Source organism: Podarcis erhardii (genome assembly GCF_964252035.2).
Source record: "Podarcis erhardii genome assembly, chromosome: 1".
NCBI classification, from domain to species: domain Eukaryota; kingdom Metazoa; phylum Chordata; class Lepidosauria; order Squamata; family Lacertidae; genus Podarcis; species Podarcis erhardii.
This window is the reverse complement of record NC_138497.1, coordinates 45,766,225-45,786,361: the sequence shown is the minus strand read 5'-3', so window position 1 is coordinate 45,786,361 and position 20,137 is coordinate 45,766,225. Positions and strand designations below refer to the sequence as shown.

Sequence of the window (20,137 nt, the reverse complement as noted above, 5' to 3'; positions counted from 1 at the left end):
GTATTGTGTATGGCAGCTTTGTCAGCAGATTGGAATTCTTAACACTACCTACCACTGCCTTAACTATGTCAGAGAAGAATTAGGAGCAATGATAAGTGGCGGTGCTGAATAGATGTTGATGTTGTTGAAATGATAATCATGCCCTTGAAGTGGCTTATTCATTCATATCTATATCTATATCTATATCTATATCTATATCTATATCTATATCTATATCTATATCTATATCTGTATCATCTATATCTATATCTCCTCTACCTAATGAAACTCTTGCAACTTTGAGGGAAGAATGAGAGTTGGATTACATGAGATATAAGGCTGTTGCTGAAAACAGTAGCTCTAAGTAAGGTTTCCTCAAACTCAGCCCTCCACATGTTTTTGGCCTACAACTCCCATGATCCATAGCTAGCATGACCAGTGGTCAGGGATGATGGGAATTGTAGTCTCAAAAACATCTGGAAGGCTGAGTTTGAGGAAGCCTGTTCTAAGTGAAGTCCCCAACTTTCCTCTCTGTAACAGCTGATATAACTTTTCCAGGATGATGGTGTCGGAACAGACCTTGGCTGAAGCTCATGATTAGTGAGGAGAGAGCTTAATCACAATCCCAGGTTTGGATGGTGCACTAAGCCGAACCTTGGTTTGGCTCAGTGCAGCCGGAAAGCAAAAGGGGCTGTCAAGGACCAATTCATGTGGTCCTGGTTAGTCAAACCAAGTCTAAGTTTCTCTTCTCCCAACCTTACCTCAATGAAGGCTGTCAGGGGCGGGAAGAGAATATGCTGCATCATGAAGAGAATATGCTGCATTATTACAGAATGGGGGAATGAGACACATGGAGGCTGTTGTCAGCAGCTGCTTTGGGTCTTCAGAACACCTGGTTCTGTTGTTGTTTATTAAATTTGTACGCTGCCCTATAGCCATAGATCTCAGGGTGGTTCACAACATGGAATTACATTATAAGAGACACAAAATACATAATAAAATACAAAACAAAAATAAGAACAAAAACAAACCAATAACCCCCCCCCCCCCGTTCTAAACAAATACATCCAACAGATTCTGTAGTAATAAACTAAAAAGAAATATTCAAGATTGAAAAGCACTACTTCTAGCCAATTTTCTATTGTTTTAAATGTAAAGTAATTTACCTTTCATAGAGTCGCTGTTTTATGGGTACTGATGTCAAGTCCTCGACTACTCCACTCTGAAGAATCCTCAGCTGGGCATCTGTTTCTCCAATGCCATAATTCAGCTTTGCTTCAGTAAGTTCCACAGTAAGAGGATGCTGGTTCATTTCTAAGTGTATGCTAGACATAATCTGGGCACGCTCTCTTCGGAGCCCCTCAATCTCCCTGGCTCTCCTTTCACTAAGCTGGGATCTCTCTTCTGCTTCAGGTGCTCTTGTGTTAATGGTCTTCCTTTCTGCCTGGCTGTGGATATCACCAGCACTTCTAGTCAGGCTAGTTAAAGAAGAACGAGAACCTCCCTGCACACCACACCAGTTGCTGAATTTATTGTGCAGAGGCAGGTCACGAAGACTGTAGCTTCGAAGTCTGTGGGTCTTTACTAAGGAGGTATTCTCACTTAGTAGAATTTCAGTGTTACAATCACTTTCTGTATCAGATCCTGTATCGTCATCTTCATCACCATCATCTTGCACACTGCGCCTTTCAGACACTGGAAAAGGGCAGTGCTTTTGGTTTCTCCATGTCTGTTGGTGTTGCGGAGAAAAAGAATCAGGCACACATTCTGGTGTCTCACTTAACGATCTCTGAAATGACTTTTTGGTGGGTGAGCATTCTGAATTTCTAATGGGACTTTCATATTTGATTCCTCCAGAGAAGTTTCTCGCCCTCCTCGTGGCTCGTATCTGACGAAAGGAACGTTCCACTGGAACAGCCTCTCTGTGATCATCAACTAAGTATTCCCCATGGCTAGAAAGTTCTAAAGTGCTACTTGAATGATAAAGTCTTTTGGTGTGAACTGCAGTGTGCGTGTCAATAGTAAACCTGTGCTTTTGTTTTGAAGCACCTGAAAATTCTCTAGCTGCATTGTTATCAAAGCCATCTTCAGGCATTTTGTACATTTCCTTGCTCTCTCTAGACGTGGTAGACTCACTGTCCACCTCAGTTTGTGAAGAAGAGTCTACACATGGCTCCCAAGATCTAAAGTCATATTGTGGATCTGAACCATTTTCCCTAAAACTTGTTTCTGAGCTTGCAGTATGTTTCCGTTGTCCAACAGATCCTTTGAAAGAACAAGCAGACTTGCCTGATGTAAATTGCTGGCTGACTGGAGTGGCACTAAGAGTCAAAATTGGGGAAGAGGCTCGATCAACTAGCAAGCTATTATCCCTTATTCTTGGAATGTCAGTTTTACCAACAGGCTTCCTGTCCTGAGAGTAGCATGCTGGAGACAGAGAAATGCTAGAGGCAGGGTTACTAACCACAACATCTGAAGACTCAGGTCTAGAACCAAGTGAAGATGCAACAGGGAAAAGTACTGCTGGGGCATGTAATGGTACTATTGGCACCTTTGATGAAGAACTGGAATCTCTACTTAAGGAAGGCTGAGGCATAAAAGAATCTTCTGGAATATCATCATGGCTTCCCTTGTCAAGCATGCCCTGCAATTTGTGTCCCATGCCTTCTGACATTCTTTCCTTAGTCAGAGCTACAGAATCTGTATGTACTAACTTCACAATAACATTTACCTCCTGAGACTTCATTGTCTCACTTTCCACATTAGTGTTGATTGTCCTTTCCTTGTCTTTGTTCTGAAGGTGTCCTAAAGTATCTGTCTGAATGCCTACGTCTTCTGTTGTTTGGGTACAGCTGTCAGTCACAGTGGTTCTTGAGCTTTCTTCACCAATTGCTTTATGGTCACTTGGTTCACTATCTTTAACATTCTGTAAGGACAAATTTCCCAGCAGCTCAGAAGTGTTGTGAAGCAGCTGTGAAAGGTGCAGGGAAAGATTCTGTACGCTTGACCAAGAAGAAGGCTGTTGGAATGTATCCTTGCTTGGCTCAGGATTTCTTGCAGATATATCTGTATTGCTTCTCCGGTGTCTCTTCTGCCTTCTATGCCTTGTTGGTGCCTCTGTCTGTGTTTCCCGGTCACAAGTGAGTAGTTCTTGTGGTTTATTGGAGGATTTCTCCGACTCAGAAGGGTAGAGAAGAACAATTTCATCAACTTGCATGGAAGCATTTCCAGACTGCTGAGAACCATTTTCACACCTGGAAATGCAGTTTTCTGGTGTAGCCTCAAGTTCATCATGAGAAATGTTGGTACAAGGCTTGCCACTCTCATCTGAATGGGTAGAGTCAAAGCCTTCTCTCGCAACATCCCATCCCTGGAGATCTTCTGTGCTACTTATGGTGCTGGATAACATTCTTGCATTAGCATATGAACTGAGATGAGAACGGAAAGGGGAGATTTGAGAATTCAATCCATTATCCACACTGGAGCACCTCATAACTGCTTGATTATCCAAACTCAATGGAGGTGGGTTACTAGAGACATCACTTGCACTTCCAAAAACATATTGTTTCCAACCAATCTTGCAGCATTCATCTTGCTGCCATGGGTGAATATATGGGTTGATATCACTTGAACTGAAGTGCATTGTATCTTTATTGTCTGTTGCCTCCATTTGATGTCTTAGATCTTCATGTGTACTCAAACTGTGTTGGTGTGCCAAAGAAACATTATTTGAGTATTTCTCTGTTTCTGTATCCACGGGATTGCCAGTTGTGTGGGCAACAGCTACTGGATAGTGAGCAGCGGAAGGATCTGAAGAGTGACTTTCCTGAGTGCTCTCTCTACGGTTTCTTTTATCACAGTAATTAGACCTCTGGGCTTGAATGGATTTCTTTTGAAATCTTGGTTTATATTTAACTGGCACAACATTGTCTGTCTTTAATTTGGATAAGCTTTCAGCTCTGTGCAGGTCATCCTCAGTTGGAGATGGTGGTTCAACACTCATATTTAACTCTTGTAATGACTTAGAGGTAGAATGTACAGAAAGGTCAACTTTAGAAGTTTCTGAAGCACACTCAAAATTAGATATAACAGCAATAGATGGTGCTGATAAGCTATGACTCTGCAAACATGGCCGTTGTCCATCTTCTTTGCTTCTGTTTGAATTCTGTGAAGTAAAAACTGCATTTTCACTTCTAATTATCTCTGGTGCAGGTTCTTCCTGCAAAGTCAAACAGCTTCTTCCTGATAAATACTTTGAGGACATGCTGTCATTTGCTATTGAAATATTTAGCTGTTCCGACATTAAAGATTCTCTCTTACTCTTCATCACCTTATGTGCAATTATATGATTATTTGCATTTGTATTAGGGAAGTCGTCTATATCAACCCTGCTATTTAACTGTGGTGTACTCTGATCTTCTTGCATATCAAGACTTGAATGCAATGTGTGATGTAAAGTTTTGCCAATGTTTTCCAAATAGCTCTTTTGCACTGAAGTTGTACCCCTTGGTTCTTCACAAACATCTCTTTCATAATGGAATTTTTCAGTTTTAAATTCGTGTATTTCGCTGCAATCTAAAGCTGGGTTTCCTTGAGAGCTAGAGTTAGTGTCGGAAAGTGGGAGACAACCACGTTCTTTCATAAGAGAAAAAGAAGTAGTTTCAGAAGCACATGGCTGTGGGTCTACTATCACAGGATTGTCACACTGGCTTTCCTGCATCAGACTGCTGGCAAGTGCAGGAGAGTTTGATGCAGCAGCATTCAGAGGACCATGTGTCTCGGCATCCCTCTGACTAGTACTGAGGCTAGGAGAGGTATCTGAAGAAACGCAAGCAACATTTGGAAAACCCTGATGACAAAATGCTCGACTTTCTTGTACTCGAAATGAAGTTGACAAAAAAGTATTCTGCAGTGAGTCAGTATATGGTGGACAGAGAGAGGATGTGAAGCCTTCTGGTGATCTTGGGGACTCTAGAGTGTCCACATTTTTAAGCACGGTACTAGTGGGGATATCTTCAACTGAACATAAAGCAGGTGACAATGTTTTGTCACTTGGAACCATTTGTTCTAAACTTTGATAAGGAAGCAAGCTTTCCGCTTGCAATTTTATTTCTGTCCTATCCACATAATCCCCAGGCTGTGAAGACTTAGTATTTTCTTGTTTATGTAGACATTCTTGACCTTGGCTTTCCTTCTGATACATTTCCGCCACTCGCTGAGTATTTTTGGTACTATAACTAGGATTAGTGATCTTGCTGTCTTGCTGGTGGTGTACAGAGTAATCACCAACAGTTGAGGCAGGGACATTAAAAATGCCAGAGTCCAAATATTTGCTTTCCCCAAAATACAAAGCATCAGTTTTGTAGTTGCCCGTAGGGCGTTCTAGCAAATGCGTGGGAAGCACTGTTGAGGTGTTCAAGTGACTAGCAGAGTATTCAGACAAATAAGAACTCATCCTGCATCCTGCAGCTTTGTCTTCACCAAAATGAGCATTTCCCCATGGGGCTTGGTCTGAACACCCTGAAAGCTTTGCTCCATCCTCAGATACTGCTATAGAGTCATTTAAGCACCCCATACAAAGATCATTAGAAGTTCTGAACACACGAATCTTAGTTTCTGGTTGGCACTCCATTTCTCCAATACTATTTATTCTGTATTCTGTCTTGATGCAATCAGTGCCTAGGGATTTATTTGTCTGTTCACATGGGACTAATGAATCTTTCTGACTGACAATACTGTTAAAACACTCGTGAGAAGAAAGCTCTGGTAACAATGGTGTTGCTTCTTCTACATTTTCTCTGAAACCTGAAGAGGGATAAGTAGTTGTTTTATCTGAGGTTAATGAGTCTGATGTGGCCGTTTCCTTTTGCAATGTGTTTAATGAATTTAAACACTTTTCTTCTTCTTTTGTGTTGTATTCTCCTCGAAACCTGTCCGTATCATCACTTGTACTTTCAGAAGGAAACAATGTCTTGAGAGGACTAGCTTTGTTTTGTGGGTCATCAGTAGTAGCTGATACCAGTGATGCATGGCACTCTGCAATATATGGTTTTGAAAACGTGTCATCCTTACTAGGATTCTGCTCAGGTGCAGTGTAATTAGACATTTTGTTGGATATGACGTCTTCCTTCCCCTGTCCATTCTGTTCTAGCTGATCAGGAGGAAATGCAATACATTTATTGTTCATGACAATGTCAGAAATTGAGTCATCCCCCCCTACTTTGTTAAAGGTACGTGACATTCTAGAGTGCAAGTCACTATCCATTTGTGTTTCATAGTACTGGAGAACTACTTCATTGTTGATACTATTACTTAATAGCATTTCAGGATTGCTTATTATAGTACAGTCACCCTTCGTATTTTCTTCATCTGTCCTTATTCCAGGCAGCAAAGAACTATATGCAGATTGATTACAAAGGTCTTCAGCAGTCGCAGAAGTTAACCCATAGTTTTGATTTCTGTGTTCTAGCGGACCTGTTTGGTTAATGGACATTGAATCATCAAAAATTTCATTCCTTGAAAAAATGAGAGGCAGCCTTTCCTTTTCTTCTGATAAATCACTTAACACGGTGTCATTGTTTGAAAACCAGTAACTACATTTGTTCTCCAATAGAAATTCAGTTTGATTTTGTGAAACATCCACTTCTAGGCTTTCTCTATTTTCCTCCAAATTTTCCCCAACCTTTTGTGTTTTTAAAATACACACATTTTGTATAATAGTACTTTGGTCCAGTTTCATAGCTGTTGCCAATGGCAGGGGGTCTGTTGGATGTACTGTTTCTTTTTCATTAGGTATGCCGTTATCTGGCATACATTTATCATCACATATGCTTCCACCAAAATTTGCATCACAGTGTTCTGAAATATTTCCATGAGAATTTGTAGAAGGACATTTAGATCCATTGGTATTTTCACCACTGCCAGTTTGTTTAAATTCTTCACTAATCCCACACTGTCCAATTACAGCTCTCTTGTCACCTGCACAACCATTACTATTGTCTTCTGGTGTCTCATTAATTATACCTGTATAAGTCCAAAGCCCTGATGGTTTTTCATGCTGTTGTGTTTTAATATTATCAAGACACACTTCTGTTATCTGGTGCACCTCCTGTTCTTCTTCCAGATTGGAAGAAGTGAAGTATATTTCTGGTATTTCAGAATTTGTTCCATTACTGGTGTTGTCACAATTAATAAAACCATGTACTGGATTTTCTTGCTGCAATGCAACATTGTCATCAGTGTGTAGCCCAGTTAACCTGGAATTCACATTTTCTTTTGCATCACAATGTTCTTTGCTCCCCGTTTCAGAACCAATCATGTCCCCATTAACTTCATTTTCTTGAAGAACAGTCTTGGGGTACATTAACAAGCTTTCTATTACAGATGTCTCATTGTCAGTATATTTATTTTTATCATCTTCACTATAGGTTAAAGCATCTTCTTGCCTACACTCAGTGGTTATTGCAGTTGCTGAGGGCTCAAAACTCAGGACATTTTCTAAAATTCTGTCAACCTGAACTGGTTTTTCACATTTGTCAAGTAAGTCTGTAATATTTTGAGGAAAACTTGTTGAGCTAGAACACCCAGCCGGCACAGTGCACTTAGAGCTTGCTTCTATGTCTGCAGGACAATCACTCTGTTTTACCGTTTCATGGATTTTATTTTCATTAACACTGCTTGAATGAATAATGCTATCGGGTTCCATTGCTGGTTTTGCTGGACATGGTTCTCCTTTGTTTTCATCAATCAGCTGGACATTTGTTTCTTCATATGTCACTGTTGCAGCCAGCTTCTTATAATGTTCCTCGCTGGTACTCTGAACCAAGTTAACATTTTCTGAGTTCATCCTACTCTCTACAGTTTCACTCTGAAATTCACCTCTATGGTAATTGTGCAACCTCTGACTATATTTAATTTCCAGTATGTCACATTCCAGCTTATTGACACTATTCATTAATTTAATAAGTTCTTCAGAGTTTATCGTCTTACTATTAAGTTCACATTTATTATCTTCAGAAGTAGTTAAGGCTCCAGTATCAACGCCATTTTTTGGATGTTCAGATTCTTTATCCACATACAGATTCTGTTCTTGGAAAGCTGTGACTGATTCAATTCCATCATTTCCCAGCATCCCCCCACAGTCCTTTTCAGTGTTATTTCTGGCTTGATTAGAATTCACTTCTGAGCCATCATTTTTGCTAAAGTCCACATGGAAAACTGCAGCTTCCTTCCCCACTCTTGATGCAGGTATATGCCAAGCTTTGGTTTTGCCAGACTGAACACTGGAGCCAAACAAAAACGTATCTTCAACTTCCTGTTGCACTGTGAGTTTCTGATCAGTGGTGCCAACAGAGTTAGGATCATTTACATTATTTTCCATGGAACTAGATTTGGTCAGATGAACATCCTTAAGTGCCATGGAACCCTGACATTTCCCAGCATATTTTCCCATTCCCGCTGTGTCTTGATAATGCATATTTGAATTAGATTGGAAAGTGGATTTATCGCCATCAACTGAAAGTTTAGTTTCCCCCCCATTTTTGTCCATAGTTGAACATATTGATTTGTCAGTCACCAAATCCATAGAAGTAGATGAAGCTGTTCCCTGGCCAGAAAAAGAGAGCATGGTTTTTTCCCTTTCACTGGTCTGTTCCATCATATTTTCAGCATCAGAAGTTAACAAAACATTTTGACTAACACTACTTCCAGAACAGTCAAGTTCTGAACCTGAATGAGAATCACTTGTTAATAATTTAGTCTGAATTTCACAGTTACTTTCTGAACACAAGTCTTTCTCTTGAGCTTCTTCTTCTACTTCTCTAAATGAAGGGACCTCTAAAGCAGATTCTGTCACTGCATCTCTCTTTTCTTGCATACTGAATCTCTCAGTCTCAGAAATTTGTATTGGTAGAGCAAACTGATCCCTGTGGCAAAAATCTGTTTTCTCACTTTGACGCAATTTATTCTCTATACCAATTTCTTCTGCAGCCACTTGTTGGTATCTTGCTTTTGGCACCAGATCAAAATTACTTCCACCATGTATTAATATCTTGTCACTAGAATATTCTTCTTCCCCAACATTGTTGGTACTCTTGCTTAATGCATCACAGAGATAGAAACTTTCATCACTAAATAAATTCACTCCCTCTTTTGAAAACAAATGTTCATGACCTTGATACTTTTTCTGTGCTTTACCCAATGCAATCAAGTCAGGAGATCCACTAGGTACCGCGCAGGTGGATTTATCTATGGGGTTTAAGTCAACTACCTCCAAGTCTCTTACGCTGCTGTTAGAGTCACAGTCAAAGTCTTCTTTTTCAATTGTTCTAAAGAGGCATTCTTTGAAATTAGTATTTACATAAATGTCTTCTTTCTGTATAGTAGCAGATCCACCCTCAGATAATTCATCAGGCTGCTGGCAGTTAGACTCAGGTAGAGAAGCAACTTCAGAATAACCATATTTTGTAATAAATGTAGAACCATGACCAAACTGAACGTTTTTGGTTGACAGAGAAAATGGTGGCATGGCTCCTGGAGCTTCAGTTTCAATGTGTTTCCTTGTTTCTGGAAATGGTACTGATGGTGAAAATAATGTTTCTATTGTGTCTGGCTCATGAGAAACCCAATAAGGTTTTTTATAACAGGAGACAAATGATAATTCTGCAGCTGACTGCCTTAGGTCATCTTTCTTCATCCAGCAGTTTGACTTGTTAATAGGGTGAAGCTGAGCAACCCGGAACTCTGAGTGATCTTGGGAAGAAGGCATTGTTATGATGGGGCTGGTCTTTCCATTTCTTGAGTCACAAGACAACCAAGCATCTGGGAAAACAGGAAGGTTTTCACCTGAAGCATTTGATCTTTGATCAAATGAACTCTCTGGTCCCGAAACACAAATTTCCATTTCTTTTACTGATTGATCATAAATGCTACTAGAACTAGACTGTGTACCAGCATCCAGATAAAAAGAATCAGTATTCAGATTCAAGTCACTGGGTCTTTTTACACTTTCCTTACAGATCTCATGGTTCTGCTGCTTGTTGCTCTTTCTGGATTTTGACCTTCGGTTTTGCAAATTCCAAAAAGCCTCTGCCGGAACTTCATCAAATGACTCTAATTTGGATTCCTCTGCTATATCTTCTGAAACTTCATCAACATCCCCCAGACTATCAAGAGAAAAGCTTCTTTCATTCATAGTCCAATTATTGTTTTTTGATAAAGATGTGTTTGCTAACAGTGAGGCAGACTGACAGTTATCAACAGGTTCCTGATGGACCTCAAGAAAATTAATTGTATCTTGACTTTCCGTTTTCTTTACTTTTTCTGAAAGAGAATCTTGTGACATCTGGCTGTCATCACTTTCAGAACCTTCCAGCTCAACTGTGTCCTTGATTCCAGATGACTCCGTATGACTCAGTTGACTTGTCAGGATATTTGCACTAGCAGATGAAAGAGAATCTACAGAATAGGCACTATCTGTATCAGAAAACTCAATGTCATCATCTTCTTGCCAGCTTCTCAGTGGCTTGGGGACTGCTTTTGAGATTCCATCGCTCAACACCTCAGCACTGTGCCATCTTTTTTCCTCATGACAGAGTGGTGTGGGGGCATTTATATTGTTAAGGCTTCTTGCTGAAGTTGCTAACCCCAGGAGTTCAAGCTCTTCCTCTGATTGTTTGTCCTTTGAATGTCTTTTCACATTATTTGCTGTTTGGCTTAGATGCTTTTCTGGTGGTTCACCATATATTGCTGATTTTTTAAGTTCCTTAGAGGAATTTCCTGGAAGTGAAGTTTTGTGCTTTTTTCTTGTATCAGTTCTAGTCTTTCTGCTAGCTTCCTGAGCGTCACTCTTTTCTAAGTGCTTCCCTTTATGCTGATTTGAATCTGCCAGTGCTTTTAGTTTTCCCACCTGTCTTCCTGTTTCAGATTCACTTTTTTTCTTGAAGTGGTCAGGAGAAGTGGTCTTAGAAATCTGGGCTTTAGATCTAGTTTGCCTTGGTCTGCTATTTGATTTCTCCATTGTTTCGATTTCTTTGCAGATAAGAGAAATTACTTCTGTATTACTACTGTCATTGTTCACTCTTCCTTTACTTCCCAAATATAATGACTTTTGAATTTTGATCTCCTGTCTGTTGGTTGGGAAGGCAGAATCTCTGTCATCATGAATGTTATCTCTTCTGGAAAGTTCTTTAATTGCTCTTGGAAGATACTCTACAGACAGTGATTTCCTTGGTTGGTTAACTTCACAGCATCCATGGCTGTGTGCTGAGGTAGGTACTTGAGAGGGATCCCTCTTCAAGAAAAAACTGTAAAAACAAAACCAAAAATATGTTAATAAACTTGCTTTATGGTGTTTTTTTAAGGCAGGTGCAACATTGCTTTCATAATCATGCTTACCCCAATGGAAATCCTATGATTGTCATTTGCTTAGGAGTCAAGTGGTTGCTCTGTGGTGGACTAATAGGCAAAGTACCTAAGTTGATGCTAAGAGCCTACAGCAGGAATGGGCATCCTGTGCCCCTCCATCTGATGTTGGAACCCAATTCCCACCAGCCCCAGCCAGCATAGCCAATGCACAGAGCTAATGGGAATAAAACAACGTTGAAGATTATAGGCTCCCCATCCCTGAACATATAGTATGATTGCTGATTCTAACCCAAGATCATAGGGACAGTATTCAATTAAATATTTCAACCAGTGCGGCAGGATTTCCCCCTTCTCCCCACACATGCCCTATAGTGTCCCCAACTCTGATCTAGAGGGTTGAGGGAACCCCAAGTAGAGAGTTGGGGGTGAGGAGGTGAAGATTAAGCTGGACAGGCAGAAATCCTTGCTGTGATAGAACAGTCTCCTTAGCACTATGTTGAATACAGTCCTATGTAGACAAACACACCAAGTGGCTTCATAACAGAGTTATGAAGCACTAGTCCTTACCTGAATGGCCCAGCAATTGAGAGACCAATAGGAGACCTTGACAAGCTATCAAATCTTGTTGGGATGAACCTGCTGACCAGCAAATCTTAATATGACATGGTCTGGATACCACTGGATCTGAGAGGATCTAAGTGTTTGTTGAACTGATATGTTCAATCCTGAAAACTGTATATTACTATATAGGCAGCCTCTGAGCTACTGCAGGAAGTGTGGCAATTTATACAACATTTCACCAGTTCTTAAACAGGTGATCTGTTTCCAAGTACAAGTTTGGTCTATAAAGTCCTAAATGCTTTGGAACTACTGCATTTAAAGAACAGCCTTCCACCTTCCAAGGCAAGAAAGGAGACTATGCTTTCTCTTATGGCAAGCAGCCTCAACAATTCCCTCCTCAGAGAGGTTTGCCAAGTGCTGTCCCTTTCTTTTCCAATGTCACATCAAAACTTTTTCATTTGCCTTAACTCTCACTCCTGTCAGTTATGACGGGGCTCTAATGATTAATCAACTAAAAGTTTAGTTGACACATCTGCTGATGAGACTGAATAAGCTTGGAGCCATGACATTTAACATGCACTTTGAGGTTAATGAAAAATGTGCTTTGTCAGAACAGATTAGTGTTTTGAGAAGTATTGTGCAAATATTCACCTGCAATGTGTTGGCTGATGATTTAAAAAGCTGTTTCTTCTGCATTGCAAGGAGCATGAATCTGATTCTGGCTGTGAACACTTGAAGTCCCCAGAAGCTACTGTGGTATCTTGGTCCAGAGACTGGGAATGTTTCACATTATCCTCATTAATCCAGCAATTAGCTTCTAAGTGTTCCAGGTTTTTCTTGGCCTCTAGCAATTTTTGCTTCTTCACAATCCTCTCAAGATGCACTTTAACCTTCTTCCGGCTTAAATGTCTTTCTGCTTTCTTCAAAGAGTATTTTCGTAAAAGTTCTAGCTGTACCAGTTTCTTCTTGTTCTGTTCTGTCAGGGACGGGCCAGTTTCTGACTCCAATACGTTCTGGACTCCAGCTTCTGCATATGATTTGACTTCTGTCTGCACAGCAGATTCCTGCTGCTGTTGCTGGACAGCCAGCTGTTTCTTTTCATCAATGAGCCACTGCTGGTCTAGGAAAACAAACAAACAAATGAACAAAAAGCATGAAAATCAGCAAGTCTTGTCAGTTTGTTGCAATTTATCAACAGCACCAAGAATTTATGAGGAGAATAATCAACTCTATGTCAATTTTACAATTTGTTTTGAGATATAATTTAAGCAAGATCAGCCTGACATTGTGGGTCTAGGTGCAGTGAAGTTGTGGCGGAGGGGCCAAGACATGTTGAAGCTGCAGTAAACACAGGACAAGCAACTGGGATTCAAACAGGCTGCAACTTTATTGATTACAGATGTCAGCAGGTTTTGGCACAGGCATTGGGTGTGTATCCTGAATCAATCAGTCTAGTCTGTCTGCTTGTTGATTATTTGGTTAACCAAGGTTAAGGACTGCCCTATGTCTTACATCAAATTAGGGTGAACTTCCCACCCAAGATCACCATTTTGAGGGTGTTATAGCCCATCAGCCACCTTCTGGGTGTCCGGACAGAAGCACCTCACCCTGGATCCCTTTAATGGGATATTCTAATTCCTTGGAGGGGCAGGGCTCCCAACCTCCCAGTCCACCTAGACTAAGGATCCAACCTAATGCCTTATCTGCCATCAAGTTGTGACAATTGCTCTGAGGTAGGCAAAACCCTCAGACAAGCCCAATTTGTCTGCAGGCAAATTCCTCCCTGTCCCCGAATATGGCAGCTCAAGATGTCCATAGCAAGGTTTTATGCAGGACCTACCAGCTCATCCTTGAGCAGTCCTACACATAAAGTGTGGGGTGGGTAATTGATGAATCCAGCATTGCCTGAGGCCAAGGCCTAGGCACAGCTGGCTTTTATAACCAGGGAGTCCACTTCCTAAACCATGCTCCCAAGCTCGCCCATGATTGCCTGCATCCGCAGGTAAGCCACAGCAGCTAGGGTGACCGACGGAGAAAAAAGTGACGTCCCCTTTTAGCAGCACCAAAGTTGGATCCCTGGGTGGCTTACAATAATTAAATATTCTGTATTAAAAACTGTAGTCCAAAAAACCAGTGGTCCTAAAACCACAGAGGCAAAGGGGGTTGTGGGGAGAAGGGAAACAAAAACACAACAGGTCTGGGATGGTAATCCTTGCTGTTCCAGTACAGTGGTACCTTGGTTCTCGAACGTAATCCATTTCTGGAGTCCATTCCACTTCCAAAATGTTTGAAAACTAAAGTGCGGCTTCCGATTGGCTGCAGGAGCTTCCTGCACTCAAGCGGAAGCTGCATTGGATGTTCAGATTCCGAAAAAAGTTCAAAAACCAGAACACTTACTTCCGGGTTTTCGGTGTTTGGGAGCTGATTTGTTCATCAACTAAGCCGTTTGAGGACCAAGGTTCCACTGTACTTGAAACAATGGCTATTCTTGGGTGTGTTTTGTTTTTTAAAGAAAGTGTTTTTATATAAATTTATATAAATTTTATATAAGTTTGGAACTCTGAAGTTTGAAGTATATATGTGTGGGTAACATATTTGGATCATACTAAGATTGTAATGTTGAGGGGGGGCAAATACGCCCACCAAATTTCTGCTGGAAAAGTTTTCTACAGTATGGGATCAGTGATACTATAATACCCTAGTTGAGGCCCACACAGGGGACAACTAACACAGCTCATCTGGACATCTTAGGGATCAAGCAGGGATATAAGGGCCCAAGTTGTTCAGGGCTTTATACATCAACACATATCAACTTGCTCCTTCTTCTCAAGTATCCTCAGTAACATCCCCATGTAGCCAAAGCTGATGGGCATTAAGGTTATGTCTGCTGATTGGTTGGAATAATCACTGAGATGAACCTAGGAAAGAGGAATAATGACACTAACAGCAGCAGGAGCAATATCAAACAATGACACCCAAAGGAGCTGAAAAAAGTTGAGCATTCATATATCTTTTTTTGTCGGAAGGGGGATTTCTACCCCATCCATAAAGCTATTTTTGACCTGAGAAATGAGACTGGGGGATATCTTATACAGCCTTAATGCAAATTTCTGCAGCTATATCCAAATTTTAAAGGCAGAGAGCATCTCAAGCTGGTAGTTTTAAGAAGGACAAGAGTGTCTTAAAGTATCGTAGGGAAGACTCATCCAGCCAATGAATATAAAATATAAACTGCTGCTTGAGCACTAACCTCACTTTAAGAATGATAAAATAATGGGTGAAAGAAAGAAACCAGAGTAAAATGCATCAGCAGTGTAAGTAGGAAAAAAACGTGAATGGAAAGTGATAATGGGAAAGAAAACTCACTTTCTTTGATCCATTGATTGATTATGGCTTGATCATGCTCTAGTTCTTGCTCAGCTTTAATCTGCCCATCCAAGATCTGCTGTTGTAATTTTTCAACATACTGTTGCTGCTTTTGAATTTCCTTGCTGTGGAGAACCTCCTGGTTCTTCAGCTTTGGCTGACATTCTTCATGTACAGCATCTCTCTGTTCACTGCTGGAAAATTTAAAAATAAAATTAAACCAGGAAAGCAACATTATTGCAGGTCAAACATATATCTCTTTAAATCAGTTTAAGTTTCTGTCAGTCAAAATCAAAGTATCTAATTGTGCAATGAAAAGTTCAGGTCCTAATGAAGGAGGATGGGTAAAGGAAAGGATATGATGTCTATGTGTGTTGCATGTGTGTTTGCATGTGTGTGATGTCACAGTAAGGTCAGAATGTTGACGGGTAGCATGAAATTTAAAAGAAGCTTAATAGCGGGCTCCACACAGTAATACCACTAGCCACATAATAGTTATTTCAATTTAAAATATTTATAAACTGTTCGCAATATATCAGAGTGGTGTTCAGAAGATCAAAAATAGTTAAGCTGTTATTTTAAGGTAGTCAATGAACAATAATTCAAATTTTATTTCAGAAATGTCTTGGGTAAATAAAAAAAGGCATAAGAATGCATCTAAAAGTGTAGTTTATTAGAACATGCCTTATTTCAAATGGCATTGAATTCCACATCAAGGGGGAGGGGGGTGTCTTCTGCTACAGGTCAGTCAGTCCCAAACCCAGGTCGGAACTCATATTGGTACAGGTCAAGATAAACTACTTCATTCATACTAGCAGAGCAGTAGCATTCACTCAGAAGTAGCACTCAGATTACCAAGGGAGGGAGTCCCAGTCCCCTCATTCTGGCTGCAGGAGGCCCATGATTTGTCTAAAATTGGGGAAGTGAGGGGACATAGCTTTGGGTTTCATTAAGAACTCCCTTACATTTTGCTTTATAATCTGAGCACTGGCCAGAATGATGAGAAAGTTCCAAAGAATATACATAGCTGCCATTCTAATCTGTCTTTATATCATTAGGGCCATTTTACAGATGGGGATCTGAGGGAAATTTTATCAAGAATATTTGGGAGAAAGATTGTGAGAATCAGGGCAATGCACGTGGAGCAGACAAAGGAAAGGAAAGGAAAGAAAAGATGGACCATTCTCAAAGTGGCTCCAGTTGATGCTGATGAGTCCCCAAAGACCTGCTCCCTGCCTTGCAGGCCTTTTCCCACCTCGCCTGGTAGGGAGGGGCCCTGACTGATTCCAGCTACAAAAGCTGAGGTTGCTGAACAAATTCCTGGGCTGGGGTACTGATATGGGGAGGTGGTTGTTGTTGGGGAGGGTGGTTGTTGCTAGTTCTAATCATTCAAGAGGGTTGGTTGAGATGGCAAGGCATCAAACACAATGCTACAAGGAGACATTAAACTCTAATAACTGAAAATGATCACATAAACATTCACTCAGATGGTGTGTTGGGCACCTCAGCAGATTCTGCAATAACAGCATCAAGAGTGTTTTGACTGGCTTCATTCTTAAACTATATTGCAAACAATTTGCAGTGGACTCTATAGCTCCACTCACAGGGATAGATAACAGCCCTCTGAACACTCTAAAGAGCTCTGCCAGATAACTTTCTTGAGGAAGGAAGGAGAGAGGAAGAACTTCATTGTTTCCTACACTACCATGCAGTAGGCATGATCATGCACCTCTAACTAGTGTTCAGTTGGCTTCAGAATGTGCTGTGTGTCATCTGCAGCTAGTCTTCCCAATAGTTTCATCACACAAAGTTTGCAGGGATACCAGGCAGCCATACATGCTCTACAACACTGGAAAGAGCACTCATGAGTGACTGTGCCAAAAGTCTGTTGTAGCTCCTCATTCTAGAAGGCCAGGGCTTTCAAAATCCTCGTGAGCATTCAGGAATCTCCCAGGTTCCACCAGAAAGTGCCCTGATCCTGACACTGGGGTAATTTGGAACCCCTCTCTCCTATTTTGAGATTGCCCATCTTACCTAAAGCAAAGAAAAGGTGAGGGTGTGGTCCTGCCATGTGTATAGGGCTGATGACAAACTAAGACAGCCCCACCATTGCCAAGGTGGCCATGAAGTCCCAAGCCAACTCCACCCCACAGAGACCGTCATGGACACTGAAACTGCTAAGACCACCATCCTGGGTTCTTTACCTTCCATACCTCAGTCAGAGAGGCTGCTGGCAACAGGGTGGACAGGATGAGCATAATCCCTCATCTGTCTCTATGGTCCAGCACCAGATACAAGCCGTATAAATCCACTCTAATGTGGAGTGGTATTCTTGTGATGGAATCCATATGTACCATGGGCAAAACCCTTCTGGCCCTCTGGCCTATGCTGGTGCTGAACTGAGTACTCAGCCCATTCCATCTACTCAGGTCCCAGTATCCAAGTCATCACCCTCATCCCTATCAAACCATGGAATAATGAGGTCTTCAGTTGCAGTGTGACATCTGGCACCATTGCCTATTAAAATTCATTCTAAGCAAAAATCTCTAAGTTTTTTCCTTGTAAAGTTTTACAACTTTTTATAGAAAGGGAAAACTAATTATTAGAGACCAATGTGTGTATTGTGCTTTGTATTCAACTGTTTCAGTCCAGCAAAATAACTAGCTAAGAGGGGCTCTGTTTTGAAGAATGGAAACCTGCTTTTTAAACCACCACCAGCAGTTAAGATCCTCACTTAAAGAAATAATTTCCTTATTTGCCTCTCCTTCTCCACTGCATGTGTGTTAGTGCATTCCCATACAAGAAGATTTGTTTTGAGTTGAGTTGAAAATGTTTTGTGCTCAGTTGGTACAAGAGTCTGTAAACATAACCAGTGGAGATTCCCATAGTGCTATCTTGTTAGGAGGCAGCTACTGTGTAATAGCTGAAACTTCTGGACAGTTATGGATGTCAGTCCTGATGAAATGAATGGAAAGTGTACCCAGCTATCAATGTAAGGTGCATCCATTCTAGTTCTAGGATTATCTAGAGGCTATGACACACCTGGTTGCCAAGGAGACAAATAAATGACCCTACACCTGGCAAGTCATAAGCCATATTTACTCCCAAGTTTTCTAAATGCATATGTCTTCCCCTCAGCTAAAGAAGAAGAAAGGCTTATCTAAAGTCTCTTGTGGCTCTAAACCAGGGGTCAGCAACCTTTTTCAGCAGGGGGCCGGTCCACCGTCCCTCAGACCATGTAGTGGGCCGGACTATATTTTGAAGAAAAAAATGAATGAATTCCTATGCTCCACAAATAACCCAGAGATGCATTTTAAATAAAAGGACACATTCTACTCATGTAAAAACACGCTGATTCCCGGACCGTCTGCGGGCTGGATTGAGAAGGCAATTGGGCCGCATCCGGCCCCCGGGCCTTAGGTTGCCTACCCCTGCTCTAAACTGACCAGAAGGCTCCTTTTACCCTTTTTCTAAAACATAAGAACTTGTCGTTTAAGCTAAACACCCCATTTAAATGGGAAGCTGTAGTTCAGCTCAAAATGTAATTAGACCAATTCAAGGAGAACAGGTCTTTTAAAAGCTGTTAAATGAGAGGCTATTAACCTTCACGCAGACCCCCCCCCAAGCTTTTTTTTTTCCCACACAGAAGCTGCAGCTGAATGAAGATCAACTGCTGTACACCAGTCCTATTCATGGTCACTAAAGCATTTGCTAATGGACACTACAAAAGACAGGATATTAGGCTTTATGAACCATTCATTGCTCAGGTCTTGAAAAACAGCTGTTATAAAATACAACAGTGCACACCGTATTATGATACAGTACTGCAGATCTCTACAATTTTTGCTATCTCAGTGATTAATGCCACAGAAGGAGAAAATAACTGAGGGGGTTGCATTACATAAAGTGTAGAAAGCATTGGTTTCTATGCTCCCGTATTTCCCAACAATTCTTAAAAATGTCAGCAGATTCAAGTACTCAATCCAAGATCAAACAGAAAACATCCTATATGTATTCAGAGCACAGAGACAACTGCATTAAGTAGATTGGTAATAAAAATTCATCCAGCCTGATGCTTGCATCACATAGGTAATGCAGAACGCATGAGGCGCCTCTACTGAAACACGAAAGAACTGGAAAATGGCAGGACCTGGGGCTTGGATGTCAGTCCCATCCACATCAATACTGTTTTTATTGTTCTATATTCCAGTGTTTAGGCATGGACACTTCACTGCCTTGAAGTATAATTGCTTGTTCTGTGGATAATCATTGACACGGTAATCTTAAGTAGCATGATGGCAGGTGTTCTGCCACAGCTCATCCCCACCCCAAACGTTCCACATGGAGAATAATGTCAACGTAAATGCATTAAAATTATTTGTTATTATAAAGCAGGCCTCTATACTCCAAAATTCGCACAGGTGGTTGTTTTACTGGTCCACAGAAGCATCGTCACCCAGATACTGATACAACTCCAGCTTCTTTCAGGAACTGTTAAATCCCAGCATTTCATGCACTAAGAAATAAACCTACTAATCAGGTTTCCCTTCTTTCAAATTAAAATAAAAAAACAGTTAATGAAGCCTTACTGTGACTTAAACCCCCCCCCCAAAAAAAATTATTCTAGAAGATATTGCCTTTTGCTTTGCCAGACCCGACTCTCATCATGGAATGACACAGGCAAAACAAACAAACTAAGGCATGGGGAGAACAGAAACCCTTTGTAGAATATAACAAACATTGCTCACTAGATTTAACAAACATTAAAAGCATAATTACAATGATAGCATTCTTATCAATAAATAGTAATTAACACATCCAGTGTCTATTTCCTAAATGTCACTGACCTTAAACCAATTGTAAGTAC

The 20,137-nt window shown here is 40.9% G+C and overlaps 1 protein-coding gene across 5 annotated transcripts in view; it reads right to left on the bottom strand.

Annotated features, from left to right (window-relative positions):
* STARD9 (StAR related lipid transfer domain containing 9) overlaps nucleotides 1-20,137 on the bottom strand; it is a 112,196-nt gene that overhangs the window by 35,197 nt on the left and 56,862 nt on the right. For 4 of the 5 annotated variants that reach the window (XM_081857262.1, XM_081857261.1, XM_081857264.1 and 1 more), the window contains 3 exons: nucleotides 15,271-15,464; nucleotides 12,556-13,024; nucleotides 1,146-11,282 (listed from right to left, as the gene is read on the bottom strand). In XM_081857262.1, coding sequence (XP_081713388.1) covers nucleotides 1,146-11,282; nucleotides 12,556-13,024; nucleotides 15,271-15,464 — 10,800 coding nt within the window. The remainder of the gene's footprint in view (nucleotides 1-1,145; nucleotides 11,283-12,555; nucleotides 13,025-15,270; nucleotides 15,465-20,137) is intronic. The other variant, XM_081857263.1, reaches the window with a different exon arrangement.